General features: G+C 37.8%; 1 protein-coding gene across 1 annotated transcript in view; it reads left to right on the top strand.

Annotated features, from left to right (window-relative positions):
- Positions 1 to 23,834, top strand: part of LOC135311961 (actin nucleation-promoting factor WAS-like) — a 72,688-nt gene extending 48,854 nt beyond the window's left edge. Inside the window, exons 3-5 of the mRNA XM_064443218.1 lie at positions 8,891 to 9,365; positions 21,810 to 21,939; positions 22,031 to 23,834. Of these exons, the coding sequence (XP_064299288.1) occupies positions 8,891 to 8,971 (81 nt within the window). The 3' untranslated portion in view covers positions 8,972 to 9,365; positions 21,810 to 21,939; positions 22,031 to 23,834. The remainder of the gene's footprint in view (positions 1 to 8,890; positions 9,366 to 21,809; positions 21,940 to 22,030) is intronic.
- Positions 23,835 to 25,220: the final 1,386 nt, after the last annotated feature.

Raw genomic sequence — 25,220 nt, 5'->3', positions numbered from 1 at the left:
TGGGACCTAGAAGCTGCATGCCTTTGAGAACTGAGCTTTCAGTATTTACCTGATCTGAGTTTTTTGGCTCGCACTGAGGCATGATTGATCATTAGTTGATAATACGACTGGAATATTATTCAGTAGCAGTTTAGCAATGAGTTTATTTAAAGCCTTAATTCCCAGAGGCAAATGATTATGTTATCATCTCAGCTTTCCTTTAGAAGTATGAGAATGTTTTCAGTCTTCCTAGTGCTGGGAAGAAGTTTAAAACATAGTCTGAGTGCACCAAATCAAAAAGACAAATTAAAAGACCTCAATATTTCCTTATTTTCTTTTTTTTTTTTAAACAACCTCGTAATGCTTTGGGATCACAGCAGTGATTTATTTTTTAGTGTTTCATGTTAGCCCCACTGCACAGCCACTCAGCAAATGTTAAACTACTATGAATACTAAACACAACTCCTGGATTACCCCCACTCCCCTGATCTATTGAAAAAGTAACATGTAACAACTATTTTCTGCTAATTACTCGTCTGTGATTTTAACATAAAATTCCAACTTAGATGCTTATAAGTGTTGTATATATGCTTTAACAAAACTCTTGATAAACTATGAAAGCTATAAGCCACATAACCCTGCTATACATGATATCATGTATTGCCACCTTTATTGCTGGTTCTTGGGTAGTCTTGGTGACACAGGGGAGATGCAGTGAAAATACAACTCATTCGGGCTGTATCAAAAAGCAAAGGCAAGCTAGAACATATTTTCCTAGTTTGATTTTATTTTTTTGTTTGAGTTTTGTGCTAAACATTGAGATCCAAGGTTAAAGATATGAGATAAAGGATTGTTAATGTGAATTATTACTGGGAATAACCCTTTAAAATATAACTCTTTGGAATAAGTCATAGTACTGCTTCTTGATCTTCAACTGCAAGATCAATTGCCTTAGTTTCTGTCCATTCAGCCGATAGCCCTGTTTTTTAGAGGTAGCGCTTGTGAAAGGGCTTTTCTCTAGCATCTCATCCTAAAGGTTTTCACATGCAGTGGCAGAAGTGAAAGGGAGGATAAACTAGACATCGGCAGTGGGTTAGTTATTTGAATGGTCCAGAAGTATGAATGCAAGCTTAGGCCTGAGTACAGGTCTCTTGTGGTGTCAATGTGTTCATTTGCTATTGGCATCATGAGCATCTTTGCAAGAGGGATCCACACAGGTAGTAACAGAGCTGATAGCTGAAGCAGAAGAGGGTGGTGATGTAGGAGAAATTGATTTTAAGCCTTCTGAGACATCCTGCAAAGCCAAAGGATGAAGCTTGACTTAATAAAAATTAGCCGAACAGCTCTGTACTGAAATACCAAGAAGCTTGAATGCTGTGCCTTTACTTGCTTTACCATCTGTGCTTTGGTTAATGGGAGCTATCCCTTTAAAACTTAGTGTGGCAAAGAGGCTGTCTGACCTGGGGAAAGGGGATGTTTTGCCTGTGAATTAAGACAAGAGAAAAGTCTGAGAAATTTCAGAAGGCTGGAAAAATTGCATTGCCGGGAAGCAAAGCTTATTTTTTTCTTTTGCAAGCAGAAGGACTAAATGTCTCAAGTCAGTGCTAATTAACCTCTTACATATGAGCAGTCTGCATCCTGTTTAGTTCAGCCAGGTTTGAAAGTGGACCCGTTTAATGCAGGCTTAGTAGCCACATCATTTAATGAGTTTGATGAGTCTCTGCTCTTACCCCCATGACATTGATTATGGTGCATCTCTCCTTAGGCCTGTTCACAATGCCCAACACACAGGACCATGGGTTTTCTGGGTCCTCTGCCAGGGACTCTTGTGTTGATTGAGGGCTGCAATCAACAGTCCTGGCAACAGGTTTTTAAAAGCTGGCAAAACTTACTATCACAGGGAGGTTGAGCCAAAGGAATTTTTAAAAATAAGTCTCATGATAGTGAATAGTTGAGGCTTACCTTTTTACATAAGATATTTCTCATAGTCTCATGATTTCTGACTTCTGAAATTTTTCTTCTGGAAGTACCATGAAGATACTTTATTTTCCATAGTTATGCGTATACTTTATATTCCACAGTTTTCGATATCTTTCTTTTTTCAAAAGTGGTGGTGAAGGAAGTGAACAATGTTACCTGTTTACTTATGTCATATATCAAATGATGATTCATGTCATTCCTGAAATTTTATGGCCAAACTATGGTGGAAGTGCAACATGAGGTGGGTGTGACATAAAATAGGACCTCTGTTCTGTCAATTAAATTTGTCTCAGTAAATATGCTAACACAAGCTTAGATACCTTTTGGTAAAAGATCACAAATACTATGTGATTCATTTTGTGTTTCTTTTGTGATTCAGAGATGCAATCTTAAAGTGGGCTGTTAAGACTATCTGTGCTACCCTCTGGAATAAAGCAGTTATAGCCAGAGTGTGTTCTTCTATACTTGAGTGAGTTTAGAAACAATACTGCTTTTTATATTTAACAGAAATAAGGGTTCTTGAATGAGTGGAGTAGGTACAAGAAACCAGAGATGTAATCAGCTATACTCTACGGACTCATAAGAAAATTAATAAGAAAAACCCCATGATTCATAAAAGAAGGTATAAAGGTTGCTGGATGATTTAAGGCCAGATTAACAAATCACTGCAATGCAATTTATGGCTTTAGATAATGGGAGGTCAAACATGTATTACCAGTTGACTTAAATTTGATTTGACTGAAAGATAAAACTCCGCTGCATGAACCATCTTAACTGAAAGCCTCTGCTTTACATTTCTCACTGATGGCACCCTGGGGAGGCAACTTTCTTGGCATTTCACATCCAATTTAAGCACATCATTGATGAAAAGATGGCTAAATTGGTGCGTCATTTTGTAATAAAATATCTTACAAATTGTTTATCTGATCAATGGAGAATGCAGTCTCAAGCTGTTCAGGGCTAATGTGCTCATTGCATTAAAATAGTAAGTTATTGACTGTCAGAGGGACCTGGGAATTTCTAAACTCAGTTCAGATTTCCTGAATGAGAGCAACATAATGCATGAGAATAGTAGGTTGTAAGAGATTAACTCTGCTAGCTGAATTCTCACTGAAATCAAATAGATGTGAGTAGAGGGCACTAAGCACTTAGTGGGAAATGTTCAGCTTTTCATATGATCAGGCTGTAGAGGACAGAAAAAGGTCTTATTCTTACCTTACTTATGCAGGATTTACACCACTGTAATTCCACTGACTTTATTTGACAAAGCACTGCAACATAAGAGGGAAAGTCATGCCACATGTCTTATATGTCAAATCTTATTTTCAGAGCTGTAGTGAAACATTTTGGTGCTTGGGGTAGGATGGGAGTGCTTGTTCCCAGCTGGGAAGCATCTGGGGCCTCCTCAGGACCAGAGCCATGTGGAGGCTCCCTGGGGAGATGCCTTCTCATTGGACATGGGCTGAGCCAGCCCTGAGGGGAGTTGGGTGGATGTGGTGTAGAGAGAACAGGGTGTCTTCTTGTGATGGAGCAAGGTAGGGAGATAGGACAGATATGCATTTTCCCCTTCAGGGCTGGAAGCTATTTTTGCTGGAGCTGATGCCCACTTTGCATCCTAAGGATGGGGAAGCGTCACCATGACAGTCCAGCGGTCCTCAGTCTTGGCCTCACAGGAATGCAGACTCATGTTACTTATGCACCCTTCTTCCTAGCCATCCATTTGGCATGCTTTGCTACTTCTTTTTTCACTATCATTTTCCCACAAAATGAAGTGAATATGAATGATTAAGAATGGTTTTCACAAGAGGCAAAACCTCAGGAGGTCTGTCTTTAGTGAGCAAGGCTTCTGTCTTTACAGGACTGGCCTCATTCACTGTAGATATGAGAGAGAACAAATTGTGTGATCTAATTTTATTTTTTATTTATTTGTTTTCCTAGAAATGTTTAATCTACAACAGAAATGACTGACAGAGAGAAGGAAACACAAAACAAAGTGGCTGGTGGATATTTTTAGTGGGAGGAAAATGCTGTTTTCCCAAGGTTGGGGGAGGAAAAGGCTTCTTTCTTTGCAGCCCATGTGTTCAGGCCCCTGCAAACCTGGGCTCATGTACTCCTTCAGCATAGGAATTGGTAAAAGAGTGGAAAAGAGGTGTAAAGTGCATGTACTAGGAAAGCACCCTCACTGGTGAGATGTAGGATATTCCAAGGTGAGTGCTCCCTGGTCTCTTGTTGAAGCTGCTCCACTGTGCACAACAGATTTCAACATTGTTATGCCTACAGGGGAGCACAGCACTGCAGGCTGCTGACTTAAGTGTTTACCTGAGAGCTAGAAACAATAGGTTCCTATATCATTCCCTCCCAATAACTATTATAATTAAGTAACAATATTATTGTAATTACTTTATTCAGCCAAAAATACTAGATACAGATCACATTTCCAGGAGGCGGTAGAGTTCTCTTATGCTTAAAGCAGGTATCAGTGACATAGAAAACTCTGGTTCCCAACAGTGACCTGCAGTACTACAGAGGTCAGGTGGGCAAAATGCACTCCTTTTTCCTTGTCTGACTTCTGGAAGTTAAATAGTCCTAGGCCAAGTACTAGGCCTGCCCTATACATGAATGAGAGACCTAGGAAATCACAGATACCAGAGGAACAAATCGAAAAATACTGCTTTTTGCTTGGTGAATCTCAGATCAAAGAAGCTGAACAAGTAGATAGATGTAATTTTGACACCCCATGACGGCTTGCGGAAAGCTGGGGAGAAGAGAGGTGTTGCCCAAGTACTGACACTGATTCTAAGCTTATCTTCCAAATCATATTTTTTGGCAGAATTTGTCACTAATTTTATCCTCCCCGGACTCCCTGCCCCTGAAGGTTGTTTATCTTCAGGAAAACAGGGGGGTTTGGAAGTCTGAAGGGCTTCTGACTGCATGAACTCTGATGGTTTCTTTGAGATCACAGTTGTCAGGGCTAGTATGCAAACAAGAAATGGTAGAAAATGTAGAAAATGTCTCTGAGGAATTTGCTGTTTAGAAACATCTGACAAAAAAAAGTGTGTTAAAGGAATAACTTTTTGTCAGACAGAGAAACAATGCTAGTTTGGATTTATCTTTTTCTTGATCTCGAAGACTGTTGGCATGATGACTTTTTTAATTTTGGCATTTACTGTCAGCAGAGAAAAGATATTGATGAAAAATTGCACTAAGCAAAATAAAGCGAAGAAAATGAAGGAAGATACTCCTGATGAGCAAGCCCTTTGTTCTGTGGTGTTTCCATCATCCTTAAAGTAATGACCCCCTATTGTTTCAAAAAATGTACAGATCTGTAGATGGTGGCAAAAGCAGCAGAAACCTGAGTTTACCAGGTTTTTCTCAAAAATACTTTCCTTATGTCCTTGTGTGTTCCTGACATTTGCTCATTTTGGTTTTGTGCAAATGAGAAAAGAGCTCTTTATATGTTACACAAAATTATTCTAGTCTCTTATTAATCTTGTGATATGAGTTGTTCATACGAAGTCGCTTCTAAGAACTCTTGTACGTTCATTACCAGTATTACAGACTTTATTTAGAATATTATTTTTACATGCACAACCAAGAATACCAATTTTCTACGTACGTGCTAGTAAACGATTAATTAATATTACTGTTACATTAAAATCAGTGTGTTGATCATGTCCTCATAATCAGGTGAAGTGAAGTGTCCTTAAGAAATAAAATAATCCTATGTTTTATTAGATTATAGAAATCATATTCAACAACTGGGTAGTTTTGCATGTCTGCCAGATGACATCTTCAGAGTCTTTTCCTCACCCAGAGTAATTAAAGCAAAGCCTCAAGCACACACTTGGGTAGCTCAGGAGACTGATGATTGTGTCATTGTCATTATTACAAGACATGATAGCACCCAAATGCCCAACTGAAATTCTAGTTTTTTTGGTGAAAATGGGGTTGGGATCTTAAATCTCTCGGTTATCGGAACAAATCTAATCTTTATGTGATTCCTTTCTTCTCCTAGTTAGGGTGCTTTTCCGGTCCACTAGCAAAGTCGTTACCAGGTGGGACAATGGTGGCTCTTGAACTACCATTCTGTCCTTCCCAAATACTATGGTTTTTCTGGTTATGAGGCATAGTAAGAGATAATAAAAGTATTCAATCTCATCACCAAAAGAGGTCCACGAAGATGATCAGAGGGCTGGAGAAGCTGCCCTATGAGGAAAAACTGAAGGAGTGAGGTCTTTTCACCCTGGAGAAGGAAGAGGCTCACAGGGTACCTCATCACAGTATTCCAGTACTTAAAGGGTGGCTACAAAGAGGATGGAGGCTTTCTCTTCACAAGGAGACACATGGAGAGCAAGGGGCAACAGGTACAAGTTGCACCAGGAGAGGTTTCATCTTGATATAAGAAAGAAAGTTTTTAGAATGAGAACAGTCAATCGCTGGAACAACTTTCCCAGGGATGTGGTAGAGTCCCTGTCACGGGAGGTTTTCAAGACATGACTGGACGGGGTGCTAGAAAATCTCGTCTAAGTTCCCTTTTTCCATGAAAGGTTGGGCCAGGTGATCTTTCGAAGTCCATTCCAACTCAGGCTGGTCTATGATTCTATCTCACACAGTCATAGTTTTTTGCTATCGCTGCTTTTATAAGAGTTCTGGAGAGACAATCTGGTACTCTGTATGCCTTCACAGTTTGATGCCCATTGAATAGACATGCCTTTTCAGTAAGTTTCCTTAGAGGTACCAGCACATATCCTCTTTGGTGTCTCTTTGGCCCAGCTCTTGCTATTCTCTGTTCTGCTTTAAATAACCCTTCCACCCACACTTACTAGAAGAGAAACTCTGGTTTTGAATACAACTTTTCTTCAGAATTTGTTTCTAAAAGTATGAGAGATAATGTGTGTATGGTAGATACCAGTTTTGTCAACAGCTTTTGGATCTGATCTTTAATTACAGGTTACCATGACTACATTGTTTGATTCTTTTTTTCTTTCAAATGTCTTTTCTGAGTTGCGGACATATTCAATTTGTGAAATGCTTCAGATCTCAACGCATGTAGAGTATGAGTTCGTAAAAGAGAAAAACAGTTCCTTCAAAAATATGTTGGCCTATATGCTATTCTCATGAAAGTTAGTGGAAATGTTGGCACTTGTACTGAAATTTATAGTCAGCCTTTCAAAACCAACCTACTGGCAGCAAACATTGATTCTATTGGTTTGTCTGTGGACAGTCAAGTCATAGTAAAAATTTGTAAATAAAAAAATAACCGAATTAGTCAATCAGGTGTGACTGAACAGGCACAATGAGATAACTGTAGACCTTCAGGATATGGTGAACTACTAGAGGTGCAGTGTTATCTCATTACAACACACATTTTACTAAAGAATAACATGCTCTGAGGCATGTATTTATGCTGCAATACATTCCTGCCTCAGGCTTGTTTTGAGGTATAAGGCGAAAGGACAAGTAGCTTTAAAACTTGAAAAGTAGATGCCTTTTACTGTAGCCGCATATGTAACATGCAGTTATATTCAATGGTTTATTGAGTGTGTTAATTGCGAGCAATAAGGCTGAAAAACGTGTGCTCTAATGAATAGCTTCCCCCTGTCCCTCCACAACTAAAGCTGTTCAAAATATTTTCAGAAAGCAGACAGAAATGCCAAAGACAGAAATTCCATTTACATTTGAGGACTCAAATATATGTTGTTCTAAAGTTGCTGCTATAGCAGTAAGTAGTATTATGGGATATTCAGTTGGTCAAAGCAGCAGCTTAAATGTTGCCATCTTTTTCCTTATGACGAGAGAACTTAGCAAATACAACAACTGCCCAATCTATTTCATCTTCACGAAGGACAAACCTGTGGCAAAGAAAGCACCTTTTCTAGGAATGAACAGTTTAACATGGTGGTCTGATTGTTCTTTGCTTCTAGTGTAGTGGAAAACTAGGGTGGCCCAGTGAAATTCTTTGAGCGATGTCAGTAAAATCAGATCTGCAATGTGACACTCTCCGTTGAAATCAAGAAGAATTAGAGACTGATCTTGGTGCAGGAGGGGTTTCACCCACAGGTATGTTACTAGAAATTATAATAGGTTGCAGTGAGGTATAGAAGTAGCTTTCAAAGTCAGTGATCAGGGATTCATGGCAAAAGAGATCTTTTGTGCTTCATCAAGGAGAAAAAAGAACAGAATAATTTCTAAACTTTAAAGTATAAAGTAGGAGAAAAAAAAATAAGAAGTGACTAATAGTGGTTCAAAGAAGTGAAATCTGGTAGAAGGGGAATGTAAAACTAAAGATAATTTGTTATTATTTCTGTGTTTGTATTACACTGGCATGCAATGTTCCAAAAGATGTTGCAAGAAGAAATTTAGTGTCCTAAGCAACTTCAGGCAAACACTAAGAAGAAAGTCTGGCTGGGGTCCTGCCAAATTAATTGATGAGGGCAGATGCACGGGAGGAATCATAATACTAATTTTACAGTTGCTGTACTGGGCTTCCCATAGGTCAGCTCTGTGTAGTTGATGGCTGACCTGACCATAGAGCACTTACAGCACTATACTAAAAGAATTCAAGGATGGTCTACTAGAACTAATGTATATCAAGTAAGTAATAATTTGGTAGGGGAATTTCTGCTTTGAGTTCCCAGTAGCTGTCTTGCCCATACCTTTAGGGGATGGTATTTTATCTCAATTTCCAGTAAGTATGGTAATAATTTAATTTTTTGAGCCATATCAAGATTGCCCTCAATCTCTGTGTCAACCTCATTCTGATCTGACTTAACTTTTTCTTTATGTGGCCAAAAAGTCTCTTGCTATTTGTTCTCATCATTGTTGCCGGATCTTTCTCATTTGGCAATAATTCTAATTCTATGGAAATGCCTTTTGACCTCTGAGACACAGCATTTTTCATTGACCAATCCTCTTTTCCCTTTCCTTACAGGCTTTCCATACTGGACAAATAACGAACACTGAAATCGTCAAGTCTGAGAACAGCACGATGAGACATAAAAATCACAGATAAGTTTCTGTTGACATTCTTCCACTATTAGAAATAAGCTATCATGAAGAAAAGAGAAAACCGACAGAGGGTGGCTGGAAAAATTATTTATTTGAATGGGGGAAAAAGGGGATATGTCACACTTCCCTTTCAGTCTTTTTCAAAACAAAATTACAATCAAGGTATTCAGTTCAAATTCTGAAATTTAAGCTTATTATAGAAAAAAGAAATAAATTGTCAAATTCAAAACTTTCTGATTAACACAAAATTATTCTACCTAAGGTTTTTGGCTTACTACATTATCTGTATTTTGACAGTTTTTCTTCAATTTCAACACCTCCTGTCACTGGTTCCAGATATTATGCAGCTACTTTCTTCCAGCTGGAAGGGGTAGTGGAAGAAAAAGTGGATGGAAAAGGTGATGGCAAGTTTTCTTTGATTCCCAGGTTTTCTCTCCCAGAATATTTTCTGTTACTGTGCTAAATAATAGGAACCTAAGTTTTAAGACAGATGTCTGGAAAAAAAAAAAAAAAGAAAGGAGAAAATTGAAATTATTGTTTTTGTCAATCCTTGGGAAAAATGTGATAATTGAAAAAAAAAAACCACCCAGACAGAACAGCGCTTATACTTGATGGTCTTATTTTTGTGGAAGAGTCTCTTATATTGACTTAATGACATCCACTGGAATTGAAACACAGTGTCTACACAAGGGACTTACCCTGTTTAATTGCATCAATTGAAAGTGATTCAATTTTTTTGGCAGAGACAAACATAGGGAGATGGAAAAAATAAATGGCTATTTTTTTTATGGTGAAATAAAGGGGAGGAAGCAAAGCAAACAACTTATGGCCCTGAAATGCCATATTATTATATCTAGGAAACCATGACCAAAAGATGCTAATTTGTCTCAACGCACTCACTGTGAGGGTTCCCTTTGATCCTCCTGCCTTTCTTAGAGTGTGATGTTCTCACATTTTAATGGAGTATCATTTAACATTGAGATGCAGGGAAAAATGTCCAGTAAACAGCTTTCTTGTACTGATTCGGAGCTTGTGGGAAAGATTATAGCACGAGCTGGAGCCTGCCACAAGAGAAATGGATTATTACTCTGGGAACACTTACATCAAGGAGGGCCCTTTTACAGCTGAGAGAGGCAACCTTTTACAAAGAACTGTGTTCTGTGAACTCCTTGTCAGCTTGCTGAAAGTGCTAACTCACTTACAGCATACAGGTCATTCCTCCCTAGAAACACGGGAGAAAAGCTTTAGCATGCTATTTGTGATTTCTTCTCCTTGAATGTAAAGATGTTTTCTACAAAATGACACCCCATCAAAGAAAAAAAACTAAAAATCAGATTTAATGAGACAGATGGTTTAGGGAGACAGGAGAAAAGGGGTGGCTTAAAAGACATCAATGCTATATTCACAGTAGCTTAAGCTTTCAACAAACCAGGCTGCGTGATTTGGATAAAATGGGAGTGGTGGCATTTTCCAGACGAAATGCAGTTCTCAGAGCTGGGTAACAAGGTCTCCCTGAATTTCCCCACCCCTAAAATCCTGCTTTTCTTCCTATCAGTTTCAGTGTTATGATAAAATTAAAAGCCTCACAAGGGGAACATTTATAAATCTGTTTTTGAAATATATTTTTTTTTAAGTCAAAGAGAACTACAGAATAAATTATTACAAGGACATTAAAAGGATTTCATTTCCTTGAGCATACATATGCATTCTGCTGCAGCATGTCCTCTCCCTCCCAGTGTAGCCATTGATCCACAGCTTTTGTAATGAACTCTAATAACAACTCTATTACTGCAAGGCTCCTGATTGGCTCAGGCACCCACAAAATTAGCTACAAAGAAGCCAGCTTGTCAATATTAATTCCGCCACAGAGATTACTTGTTATGGTAGAACAAAGGTGTTTTGGCTCGAGCTGAACAACTTAACTCCTTGTCTCATAAAATTTAAGCTGCTATTGATCGCCTTCTTCTATTGTGCTGAAGGATTAAAAAAAACAGGCGCGCGCGCACACACGCACGCAGACCGGCACCAGCATGCTGAATCACTCCGATGCGTTCTCCTAAAGCACCAGCCGCCCCCTTCCTTTCCTTCCCCTTCCTTCCCCTCCCTGTCTGCTAAGAATCATTCAGTAACATGAAGCAAATTAAATCAATGAATTCATCCTAGCAGATGGGTGCTTTAACAGTCAGTTAGCCTTTAGATAATTGAGGCGTTGACTCCGGAATCATAAAATGGATGGCTCGTTTGTACATTTTACTGAAATAGATCACCGAGGTTAAATAAATGAAATCCCATTTGTCAGGCGGTAATAAATGGCCTCCCCTTCTGCAAACAGCTCTGTTTGGCCTAATAAATACAGGGATGTTACAGTGCTCCTCCCTTGATAGGGTTATGGCTTAATGAAATGGTCTTTCCTCTGCTTGTTTTTGCCTCCTCCTGCACCGTGTGATAAGTAGCGAACCAACGAAGCTTGTAATTACAATCTTACAGAGAACCCAGCCAATCTGTATATAAATCTCGCCATCCAATTACAAGATGTAATAATTTTGCAGTCAAGCTGGTAATGAGGTCTAATACTCATGCATGTGATAATCCCCCCTGGATGCTGACTCTATCAGATGTTAGCTTTGTAATTATACTGGCAGAAAATCATTATTTCATGTTCAGCAGAAAAATGAGGTTGGTGGGAAGTTAATTTTCTCTATGCTCTGTGAAGCATAGACAAAATTTTAATGATTTAATCATTATGGTTATCCCTTTTGCAATTGACCCGCGTTACTTCTGTAGAAACATTGGCACATTTAAAAGTCCCTGTTACCCGATAAAGCTTGCCAGGTATGCAGCTTTTAATGTAAGAATAACCGTATACAATTAAACTATTAACCTGCTTGATAGGGGAAAAATCCATAGTTTTTATGTTTTCATTATTTACACATAGGATCCAAAGGAATGTTTATGTCCAGTCTACACTGCGATAAAAGAAGACTCTTAAATAAAGGAAAAAGAAAAATGCTATAATTAGGATGTAAGCTCTCGGAACAAAACAGCAGGTTCACAATGGTATTTTAGCAGCTCAGTAATCTTTTGTTCCTTTCCAGTGTAGGAGGCATTCATGAGATGTTATACCTCTACACAAAGAGCTTATTATGCATAATCAGCATTTTCACAAGAAATAGTTTAAAGGAGTCGCTTGTGATACATATTTCTAATTGTTCTTTTCTGTTCTCAAAATTTTCTTGTTATTTCTGTTTGTCTGGCCTGCCAAGGGGAAGGACACAGAATAAGAGAGAAGTCACAACATTGAGATGGGAGAGTAAGAAAATAAACAGCAACGCAAAGCAAAACTACAGGGAAGAAGTTAGGCAGGGCAAAAACCAAAGCATATTGCAAATTTATAGCAACTAAGATATTTAAGGATAAATTACCTCAAAGAATCAGAGTTAATAAAAATGTCATCAAATTCTTTGTGCTAGGATTTCAACTAAAGACTGGAAGACGTGTGTCCAAATAGTACTTAAACGCTCCCCAAATCACTTAGATTTGTAAGCTTGATTCTGCTATTTCTAACTTTTGATTCTGTGCCCATAATGTTTGTTTACTGTTTCACATTACACACACACATATATATGTGTGTGTGCATGTATCTATATGTGCACGTATGTATGAGTATATAAATATTAATGTGTATAAATGCTCTGGTTCTCCAAGACAGACATTTTTAAAAGGTTAACCCAATTCTATGTTCTGGAAGTATCTTTGTACTTCTTTTTGAAAAAGCAGCAGGATCAGGACCTGTGCTGCACTTCAGTTCATGATTTTCGTGTAGGCTTGATCTGGTGTGCCCAGAGGCTTATCAAATCAGAACCCAACTAGTATATTTAGTATCTAAAAGATAACCTCATGTTTGATTCCTGCTAGGCTTACAAGGTAAACATGGAGCTTTTGTCTCAAGACAAAAGCAGTTACAGATAATGTCCAAAGAGTAACCTGCAGGTAGGCACATCTTCTGAGCCCTTGGGATGTGGCTGGTTCCATCTAACCTCAGATTTGGCTTCCCATACCTGGCCGACTCATCTAGAGTCCCTTTACAGCCAGTGAGCACACCAGGGCTGCCCTCCTCTTACCCAGCTGAGTTACCTACCTTTGTATAAGGTGATCTGTATCCCAGAAGTGCCTTTTTGTCCATTGGCTACAAAAAATAGCAAATCACTTCAGATTTTGTTGACTACTCTGTAGCCTCAAAGATTAGTTGAAATAAATTTTACCCTTACCTCCTCCATGGATCCAACCCAAAGTGGCTCTGGAGAAGGCCTGGGGTCTGTCATGTATTATGTATTAAACTCCTAATCTAGTGATATAAAAAAGGCAACTTGACAGACACGAATCCTGATCTAATTATGGTTCTCAGCCTTAAAAAAGGATTATTTTTTAATGAGTCCCGTAACTCAAAGCACATATATATTTAGACAATTTATCAAACCTCTTAAGAAGAAAATCCTGACATTAGTTGTGGCGGTTCCACTGGTACTCCGTACGTTTTCTTCCTGCAAAAGCAGCAGGATGGTGACGAGGATTGCAGATGACCTAAAATTAATTAGGTTATTAAGAAGCAGTGAAGTCTAAGGGACTTGAAGAGGGACATAATACACTAGTCAAATGGACAGCCCCTTGCTGACAAACTTATTGTGTGTAATGTGTGTTGGATGGAGTAATTTGAAATACTCAATGCCTTACTGGATACAAAATAAATTGTTCTGAGTTGGTAGAAAGATAAGGGTATTATTACAGACAACTGAGTCCAAAGTAATAAAAATGCAAATAAAATATTAGACTAAAAATAATATGGAAAATGAAATAAGAAATGCCATTTAAGTCAAAGACACTTCCTTTTCTAGAAATTTCATGCCATGTCACCCGGGTTTGCCATTTTTACAAATTTTGTCATGCGTTTGCCATGTTTTCATGGGGGTGGTTGGGTTTAGATGTATTCTTCAAGTCATGGTTTTGAGTAATGTTTCCAAATTTCCTTAAAAAACCCCACATATATATATGATTCTATCATTTTTTTCCATAAATAGTAGCTCAGGTGGAGTATGGCTTCCTAAAGGTTAGTGTCCTGTACTTTTTTCTTTCCTGCACTTCAGAGAACCTCCTTGTCTGCATACGCCCTCATCTTCTTGACCCACTTATCCATTTGGTGAGCAAGTAGCAGAATGCATGACTAGTCTGCAGCAATGTGTTTGAATGGATGGCAAGTGTGCATCTGCTGTCAAGGTAGCTATTTATGATCTTGCAAAATGGGTAGGGACACTGCTGTTTAGCTGCCTTTTCCTGGGAAAGGACATTGAGTGTAAAATGGAGTGTGCAAAATTGATGCAATTGGCTTTTCTGTGTGAAATATATTTTTGCTCTTACATGCATACTTTTGTAAAACACTGTGAGATGTAGAGATGAACTTCTTGTCCTGAAAAGATCTTAACTTTTTGTTTAGCAGACATTTTTCTCACTGAGGTAGAAATAGGAATAAAAGTTGAGTGAGTTTTACTACTGGCTAGAGAATAGCTGGACAAGATTGTATTTTTGTACCATAAATTAGGTTACAGACTGCAGGCAGAAAGAGGCTGGGAGCACTTGGGTTAAGACGTTGGATTGAAATCCAACAGAACACTTTGGGTGTTGCATAATATTGTGATGTTCTAGAGGGTGGATGTTGATTATACTTTCCTTGTTTTCTGCATGAAGTATTGAAGACATTAACTTGTTTTACAGGACTATGACTAAGTAAATATTTGCTACTCAGCAAGTTCTAAGAAGCGAAAATGGTAGCTCAGCTTCTCTCCCAACTTCAGCAAAATATTTCTGTCTCACCTTAACCTCTCTGAAAATAACAGAGGAGGTATGCAGATGGTGGCTGTGTCTAAAAAGCAACACATTTGTGCTTTTTGATACAGCCTGCAGTAATAGTTGTTCTGTGGTCCAACCATTGGATCTCTTGGAGCTTTCTGATGCTTCTTCTAGTGCAGCGTGGCATAGAAGGGTGTCTCTGGAAGACTCCTAGTTCCTCAGGTTACAGACGTCAGTTGGTAGGTAAGCTGTGTATAAATTTGGGGGCTAGTTTGTTATCCTAGAAATGCTTAATTGAGAGAGAGCAAACCTAGACAAACAATGGGCCATCACTGAGTCATAGGATATGATAAAATATCAGGTAGAGAGGTTGTCCCCTTCTTAGTTGCTCTTAGCACAGCCTCTACCTGCATTCCCTCTCACAGACTCGCTTTTCCCTTACTTGACAGCTCTGGCATTTTCCTTGAGCGCCATAATTCCCTGAATGTCAGCTATTTGGGATCCTTGAGCCAAAGAGCTTCTCTTAGTCCCACCCAGTCACGTTCACCTCCTATTTCAATATGGACTTTACCTTCAGAACAGTGGAGAACAAGTCAATAAGACTGCACGCCCACCTCGCAGAGGGAGCAGTGTCTGTGGCTTCTCTGTGGACTTTGCCCTGCGCATCCACCTTGTCTTTGTTTCATGACTCTTCTGGGACCTAACTGCAGCCAAGCCATGGAGGTGGAAACTTGGCATACAGAATTCTGGAAACTCTCTGTGAAGCAGCCTTTGATTTTTTGTATGGGTTTACAAGAGATCAGCATAATTCTATTTGAGCATAGTTAGGATTATATATTCCACTGAACAAATCCAATCCTTAAAAGAATTTCCAGGTTCAGCCGTGATTTCATCAGGCAACTTCGACAGCTGAACCCATTGAAACTTAAAATAAAATCCCTAGTGTATTTTGTGCAGAAAATAGGAAGTCCTTTTGTGATGCAAGATGCTACGAAGCTTCATAGGAAGGGGTTAATTTATTAAAAGGCACTGGCTCTTAGTAGTTGCTAGGTAACATTGACCTTTTCCCAAAGGCTATACTCCGCCAAGGAGGGTGCTTTGGTAGAGGTCATGATTCTGTCTGGGGTTTACTCAATGAGTTGGTGGTAACCTGTCCTGCAGGGAGGTTGAAAGGATATAGTTTTGGAACAAACTGCCATCTTCCACCTATCCTGCTCTTCCATTCATATTTCTCTCTCTTCTTAAAAAAAAAAAAAAAAAAAAAAGGAAACCCACAGTTTCTCTAATTTGCCTGTGAAACCACATCGTATAGTTGCAAGAACTACCTGTCCTCCCCGCAGACTGGGCACTAGAAATGTGAATGACTGTTTTGTGCCTGTGACTATAAGAAGTCCCAAATTATTTTCAAGGTGATTGTTGAAACCTCTTTTTTTTTAAAAATGAGTAAGAACTTCTTAAAGCAATGAATTTTTAAGTAAGGTATATTTTTCTCTCTGATTATATGTCAGCATTTTATCTTCTGTATTAGGATCACTGCTTAGTTATTTCTTTAATACTTCTGTGTTTTGTTTTATTTTTTAAGAGAAAAGAAAAAAATTGCTTGCAAATACACGAATTTTCCACATGCACACCCGAATGATTTGTAAGTTGATGAGACAAGCCTAATGACAAGCAGAGTATTTAGCTCTGTGACTAAAAAATTACAATTAGTTTTTTCAAAAAAATAAACATTTTTATATAGCAAAAGGTGCATAGACTTCATCCTTATGGGCCAGGGTAACTTACATGACAACTTGTTAAATCGATTTTATGCTTCTTTTAGATCTGCTATTCAATTTTTTAAAGTGCAGATACCATGGCAACCCCCTCTCTCATATGGAACGTATGCTGCTTTAGAGATAAAGAGCAAGTACATGCAAAGATGGAACAGGATGACATGTAAACTTTTTTTTTTTAAAATATTCACACTTCTTTGGACAAAAAAAGTGTGCTACACAAACATCTTTTATTTCAGCTACAATATATTTTATTAAGCAATCACACATTTTGTACGATGGAATTAATTAATCTTTAGCTTGTTTTATAAATAATATAGAAGGAAATTACACCCTATGCTTTTCTAATGTGTATGTGCCTGCATGTGTATATATATGCACATATAGAGCCAAAGAATTATTCATATCTCTCCATTTGCTTGAGTGTATAATAACTCCTTAAAGACTGACACTAACATCTATACTTTTGCTCATTTTCTTACCATTCCTTAATGGTAAGAATGTAGCACAGTTTCTTGGTTTTGTTTTAATTTTATGAAGGAGCTGCATAGCTGTTAGGACTAATTATTTTTTAAAAGAAAAGACAAAACACAGCTGAAGGATCAGTTCTTCTGAGAAAAAGCAGGAGGACCTGTATGTACTTGGCTATCGTGGCAGTTATTTAAATTGTCTGGATCAGAATTTTCAAAAGCAGGATAGTATATTGGATCCCTCAATTAGCTTTATAAATAATTGACTTCAGAGGAGTCTGCTGGGGCACAGCCTTTTTGAAAATCTGGTCTCTTATTCAAGTTGCTTTAGAAAGAGTTGGATTTAGGTTGTGAGGTATTGTTTATATCCAAAACAAGACAATTGATCAAGGAAACTGCTATTTCTTATCATCAAAACCCAGTTTCCTTCTGTATTCCATGCCTCGGTTAGAGATATGATATACTTGAAATTTCAGAATCTTGCTGCTCTTTTTATTTTTGTATTCAAGCCTGGTTCTGTGATTAAAGAAAGACCTGAAATATTAGTAATATGTCTACTAATACAAGCTGTGCACTCATTTTAGGTTCCTAAATGAGTTAGTTTAGGAAAGAGATGATGACATTTTTTCAGGGTTTAAAAGCACACTACTTAATCTGAAACCCTTGCTGTTCCGAACCTCAGTTTTGTCATTCCCACCCATAAAACCCAACAAATTACTCTCTAATGTGGTCTTGTTGTTGATTATACAGTTGACTTTCACATGCTTGGAGCACTGGGGGGAGGCAGGGTGAAGGGTCCATCATGCCTTTTCCAGCTTTAAACATTAGTACTGGCGTTTGAGTATCTTTTAAAATGTCATTATTTAAACCAAGCAAACACCTATGCATCCTCTGTCTCATATTTAAGGACTTGGTTTTGATGCATTTTTGACATATGCACTACTGTTTGGCTGCATTGCCCATTTCCATCTGCCTGTTTTCTGGTCGCTATTTTCACTTGTTGGCATTAAGTTTTGCCATCTTACATTTCTATTTGCCAGCTTTAATAGGTTTGAAAGTTTAGTTTGTTTTTTATAAGCTTGCAAAAGTCCAAAACTGGTATATCAAATATGCTCGTGGCTGCAAATCTCACAGGAAAAGACTCTCATAAGAAACTGACTACAAATAATAAATGGAAGTATAGGCTTTTCTTTCTTTTTCTTCACACCTTTCTGCTGGCAATGTCTGAACCAACTCACAGTAAAACAAGGAATCCCATTGATGGCATTAGGATGTATGAAAGACATCCGAGCATCACAGGAATTCACAGTGGAAACTCCAAAAATCTTGAAAACTGCTACTCAAAAGTTAATTGTGCATCTTTGAATTATAAATAAATCTCTGTTCATGTTTAGGGGAATTGGATGCTGGAGTTCATGTTCACAATGGTTTTCCTTTGTTGAAATCAATTTGCCTGTACCAACCACTTATGCTTTAACAAGAAAGTAATGTGATGGTGAGAAAAACCATGGCATATTGGGATGTTCCTCTGAGTGCTATTCCCTGAGGCAGCTGCTGGAGATTATTGAAGGGAGGCTAAATCAACATTGCCTACTTTTTTTTTTCCCCTCCCCCCTCCCTCAGAGACCAAATGTGTAACCTCTGTGATGCAAATTATATTTAAGCAGCTCTGGGGACTGAATGTGGATCGGTGCTTTGGTGAGCTTGGGTCTCTCTATGTGGTCACAGAACAGTTTGTGTCTATGTTACAAGGCCAACTGTTATACGCATTATTTGTATATAAATAAAGCAGTGAGTTTATTTTGTAATTCTTAATGACAGTTCTGAATTATTTTTTTTTAAATTTCAGTTTAGTTTTTATGAAATGATTACTTTCAAAGTGGGTAGCAGTGTTGAAAACCAAGATAACTGAAAAGCATATTACCCAGCTTGGTCTAAGAAATGCATATTGAAGGGTTAACTTCAATCAAAATATATTCATTAAAATACACTCCAAACAAACACGTCTATAAATGTAGATAGTGTGTCTTGTAGCTTCCCAGCTCTGAGTTCATCGCTGACTAGAGATATTAAAAATATGTTTTACAAATGCTTTCAAATAATGATACCTTCAGGACAATGAATGAATTACAAAAATCTGAAGGTCTCATAGGTCTATTTGTTCGTTATCAGCAATAATTATGAGTGAATTTTGTAATGCAGCTATTAGGAGTGCTAAATAGACTGTAAATGGTATGGGAAATGGTACAGGAAATGTATTTTTTAATTTATAGATTGTAGCAAATATTCAGGAAATAACAGTAGAATTAAGGGGTGTATATATAGACATTGGTAGATATATTTCTATTCTACTTTAAAAAAACCCTTTTGCTGGCTTTAATTTTCACTTGTGCACTTGTGGAAAAAAGTCTTGTTACAGTTGTTGCATATATTTAAAAATATTAGATTAAAACAATCTCTCAAAAAATTTTTCATTATTTTATTTAATAGCCATTTCCATGACAATATTGTAATTGTAGTTGTTTGTAAATATATTCACTTGTGCTCAAAGGATTTATTTATGCATTAAAAAAATACATTCTCAAATTACATCTTTGTTTCCTCCTCATACAGAAATCCCAGATAACAAACTAAATAAACTCCCAGCTCCAGATTTGAGGCAAACAATTTAAAGCATAGGTTTCAAGTAAAAAACATTTCAGCAAATTGCCTGATGGGCTTGGGTCACTTTCATCTTGGCACTACTACTAAACCTCATATGATTTTACTTTATTTTGACCTAGAATTAAAAAAACACCAACAAACAAAAAACCCACCACCATCACCACCAAAAACTCTTGAGGACATTTTGCATTAAGGTGTACACATCACATAAAGTAGTGCAATTTTTTTCTTTATTTCACTGGGGCTTTGGGGTCAGGGGGGAAGGTGACAAAAAAAAAAAAAGAAACAGCACTTAGCATAAAAGGCAGACTTTCTCTTAAAATAATTACCAAAGAAAGTAAATTTTGTGAGAACTTGCAAAATGAAAGGTTGTTGTAACTCTTTTTTGCCTCTGCCTGTTCTTATATATTTTGCAAAAGGTAATTCTCAGTAATACCAACTACAGGATATCCTTAATACATTCAATATGAATGTTGTTTTAGTCTATTAAATATAAAATGTTTTAACTGAAAATGGAACATGTCAATAACAATAATTTAATTATCCAACACACTGTATTTTTAATAGCAGTAAAAAAATAGTAATTTGAAATATTTCTTCTTCCTAGAGAAGCATTATTTTTAAATAAAAACTTGAATAAGCCTCTGATTTAGGAAATGAGCATGAAAAACCTTTCAAAAATTGTACAAGTTCCCATTAACTGCCATTTAAATGTTGTCAATCAAATCTGTTTGCATCTGTTACTGATGCCATGTGAAATTTATTTATTTAAACTTTCAGTCACACATGGAAAGTTTTGCAGATGGTGTCTCTTCTCATCTGTTTTTTCCAATTTCCCCCCCAAACTCCAGTTCTTATTCTCTCGACCCCCCAATTTGATTCCTCCTTCTAAAAAAATAGATCTAATCAGTAGCATGTTAAACAAGAGGGGATCTTTTATGTATTCTGTGTTAGGACAAGGAAAGCATCGCTGTAGATCACTAGAATAAACAACTCAGGCTGATTCAATTACAATGCCTGGGCCAGGCTTTTATCTGCTGGTGACATCATTTCAATCAAAATGTAAAATAATACAATCCAATAGATGCAAGAGGGAGAGATAGGACACAGACTGCTGCACTTAGTCATTTAATAAAAAAAAGTGGAAGAAAGCTCTTTCTGACAGGCTGCTAGGACTTCCATTTCCAAAACTCTATTACCTTGTATAATAGTATTCAAAAGAATTGAATGCAGGAAATTGTCTATTACTTTTTATTAGTAGAAGCTGTTATGTAGGATACAGCCTACTGCACTGTTTTTTTCTTTGTCCCTTTAATTAACAAAAGCATGAAATCCTATTGGCAATCACTTGTTCTCAAGCTTCTGTTGCCTTCTGTTTTTACTGAAAAGGTAGGTTTTTTCCTTTTCATTTCCCTGAATGTCCTTTTTTTTTTTTTAATACTAAAAAAGTAATTTTTTTTCCAAGTCACTGTAATCTAGAGTCTATCAGTCACCTTAATGGGCTAGGAGAGGGTAGAATGCGGATACATTTCCATAGTCGCAGAACCGTTTTTATAAGAAAGTTTCCCATTTGAAGAGTGAGGCAGAGTCAGATTGTAACCATGCATAGCCTAGTGCCAGTCTCCTGACTGTTTCACTTGCTAGCTGAAGTTTACGTTTGTTACTTAATTTATTATGATAGAGAAAAAAGATAAATTGATACATATCGATTTGATAGATGCATGGTGCAAAGAATCATATTATTTCTTCAGGCCGTATCCTTGATCCTGTAAGATTGTCTGTGACAGCATAGGACAGGACTTTGTAAATATCATTAATCTGGCCATCCTACACAATTCTCTTAAATTTTACTGTGGGTGAAACTAGTAGACCTGATTCCGATGAGGTGTAGTCTCACTGACTTCTACATTCACATATATAATATACTAGAAGGCTGATATAAAGAGTAGAACACTAACATACCTTTGGAAATAATAGATTTCATTGATTTTATTGACTAATTACGTATATAATTCAGGTTTGCTGCTATTAGGTTCATAAAGGTCATAGTAACTTTATTTAATAGTAACTTCTATCTAAATTGTGATATCAGGTAATGAACAGGATCTTGCCAAGGGTGAAACAATGGCCACTACAGTTGTCACTGAAGTGCTCTTCCCACTATGCATACCATTTTAGGGTGCATCACGAAGAAGCAGACCGAGTCAAATGGCTAACTGCAGGTATTGTCCAGGGAGAGGTAACTCCTTAAATGAATTTTAATAACATTTTCTTCGCTAATGCAATGATCTCTTCTTCTTTTGCATTTACCAGTAGCAAATAGATGTGAAGAGATCTGAGGTCTTTTGTAGTCTTCAGAGACATTGGCCTTATGTCTTCCTTTGCTAAGAAAGAGATTTCTACCATTCTGGATGGCATTATTATTATTCCCAGCACGTGGTAAGCTTTTTGTGATGATTTCCGGAAAGGATGCATATGTGGATGAAGTAATAAACTACAATGTTGGGAATGAACTAGCAATGACTGTAATCACTGAATAATTTTAATCCCCCCTTTCACAACCATCAGGTGTGTTTTATAATTTTTCAAATTCATATTTGAATTATTCTATCTTTTTTATTATTTCTATGACCATATGTTGAGCTTCATGAGCATATGGAGTATTATGGCCTCTGTAATTTGGGTGCCTGAGCCAAAGTTGCATATTAAGTTATTCAGCCCATCTTTCCCTTCCTGACAGTGACCCCACCTTCTCAGTTAGGATGAAAGGTGGACCAGTCCTAAGCCTCATCAATATTCCAGAGGTAAGGGTCTTTTCCAGGAGGTGAGGGCTATGGATTTCAACTCCTGGAGGCTGCAGGAGTATCCAGCACTTTGGTCCCTTAGCTTTTAGCTGAGTGAGCTGTCTGGTAGGCCACTAGTGGAAAAGAAGTGTGCTTCTGAGCTCTGGCCTGGGCTGAATTCAACATTGTCCAAGTACATTAGGAAAGGTCTATATGTGCATGATGGAACAGAGACAGTTACACACATCTTCAACCATCTCTCAGTCCCATCGCAGATTAAGATGTGTATTAGTTTAGAGAAGGGTAATGCATTTACGTGACTGTCTCAGTGCTTTAAGAAACTGTCATCCAAAATGGAGATACGAGTTGATGGTAGGCACCCCTGCACATAGTGCTAGAGAGCAGACATTTGTCAGAGGTTCACTGAGTCTTCATCTCAGTCCAGGTGGAACTTACATGATCTGCATCTTAAAGCACAGTTTTAACCTAAAAAATGCATATATGTCAAATTCCATGAGTCAGAACTAGACCTCTTCCTAAAATATATGCCATATTCAACCACAGACTGCTTTTTTGACTTTACATCAGCATGAAAACACTTAGTGAGAGAATTCCATACCTATCCTGACCAAAGTCCTCACTTAAACGATTGTAGTTGAGACCCTTTAAAGTAATCTTTCTTCATAGGAAAATAAGCCAGGAAGGATAGAAAATGACAGAATCAACAACTGAGATCCAGAACCAGCCTACTGTAAAATGTTTTTGTGAATGCTGAGGATACAGTCCCCTCTGGGTGAAAGTAGAATGTCTCATATGCCATTAGGGTTGACCAGTGTAGGCTTTTTTGGAAACCTGTATTCAGTGGGCATCCATGAATGTTCAGTTTATAACAGAAAAATTGTTTTCCTAGAATTTCCAAAAAACCCAGTACGTTACGCACATGAGTTTAAGAAAAAAAAATTGAGACAGTGCTTGTTGGTCCTGATTCTCCAGTCTAGTAGAACCTAGGAATACAGAGGTTACCTTCTCTGCTGGGTGCTCCTCTGTTCTCCTGCTGTGCTACTGTGCTTTCCGCTGCACACGTGTCTGCCCAACTCTAAGAATTTTAGCCCCGTTTTCCAGTCCCATCTGGTTTACACCTTCCTTCCTAGGGTCAGCTCTTGATATACCGCTTTTAGCCTTATGTTTTTGTTCTCCTGCAATTTCTTGATTCCCCAAGCTCTGTTCCATTTGAATTACAGGGATATTCTTTCCTGAAATGTGAGGGTTACAGAGTCCTGTCCCAGCTGGAGATTGTTTCAAGGTCTAGCCAGAAATGACAGAAATTTTTTTAATAGGGATTACTTTTCCATGCCTATTTATCAGTATGTTTTGAAAATATTTGAAGTAGTTCATGTAACTTTAAAAAACTAGACATGTCATAAGAAACCCTATTTTTATCTAAGAAAATTTTGTTTTATATTTTAGATCTTAAAAGGTCTGAAGCATTTCCATAGTTCTGATTAAACTCATGAGATGGGAACAGATATACAGAAATTTGGATAATTAACTGTTAGCTTTGTATCTTTCTACCTTTTTTTTTCTCCTTATAACAGAAAACTATGCCAAAATAGCAAAACCCTGTACAGTTGCTAAAGACAAGCTGAGCATCAAATCTACTCACCTTACAGCTTGTTTAGAAGTCTTGATATCCCTGTATCTTTCAGTGCAGGATGATGTGCAGAGTTTTGGGTGCAATAGTATGTACAAAATGCACCAGCCTTTTCCAAAATTTTACTTCTGGAAATAGTTTTGCAAAGTGTTAGTCTTACGTAAGCAGGGAGCAGCCAAGAGCAGAATTTGGGTGGGTTTTTTTATAGCTTTCACACTATGCATTTAATCTGTGTGTAAATTAGGGTAGATTGTATTACGGTTTTGGAGGTTGTATGGTTCCAGTTGTTGGCCCTCCGTTTCACCATTATCTTAACCTAAGTCATGCTTCATTGCACATGCATGTTTGGTGAGCAGGCTGTGTGGTCAGAAAGATTTATCAGAGAAAGCTTATACAGGAATGTACTTTATTCTGTGAGCATCTTGTGACATGCTGTTCCTGCTGTATAAAATGTACGTACTACAACTGTACATGAAAGTATGTGTTGGTCTGCTGTTTAATGTGAACACTGCAATTGATGAGGTTTACATAAAACTTTGTGCTGTCCATACATGAATGGACTTATGCACCCAAAGAGAGACTTAGAATGAATTTAAGCCTGTGGATCCAAACCTGAGGTTGTAAACTGTGGCTCATCTGCTGCATGTTGGCTCCCAGGCTTCTTGGCTTCTTTTACTCATCCAGGATTGTCCCAGGCTTGATCAATCAGAGCACTTTAGACCATCTGGAAGCAAGAAAGTAGATGTTCCCTCAAAATCTAAATCCTTTAAATATCTGAGTCCAGGAAATGTTTGGAGACTGTACTGGATAGTGACTGCTGGGTAGGGCTCTTCTGAAAACACACGGGCAGCTGATAACTTCCTTGGCAATTTGGCTGGAGAAGTGCACAGTTAGCAAAGCAGTTTCTGAACATGCTCGAGTCATCAGAATTCAGACTGGAAAGCCTTTGCTGCTGACGGGGCTATCTCTGGAAACAGGCAAAACAAGCAGTTGTCTAGAGCAGCAACATGACTATAACTGGGTTGGCTGCTGTTGCAGCTGCTGCTACAGAAAGGGTAAGTATGTGTGG

Source organism: Phalacrocorax carbo, chromosome 2 (genome assembly GCF_963921805.1).
Source record: "Phalacrocorax carbo chromosome 2, bPhaCar2.1, whole genome shotgun sequence".
Taxonomy (NCBI): Eukaryota; Metazoa; Chordata; class Aves; order Suliformes; family Phalacrocoracidae; genus Phalacrocorax; species Phalacrocorax carbo.
Note: the sequence above shows the minus strand (reverse complement) of the source record. Positions and strands in the feature narration are given on the sequence as shown.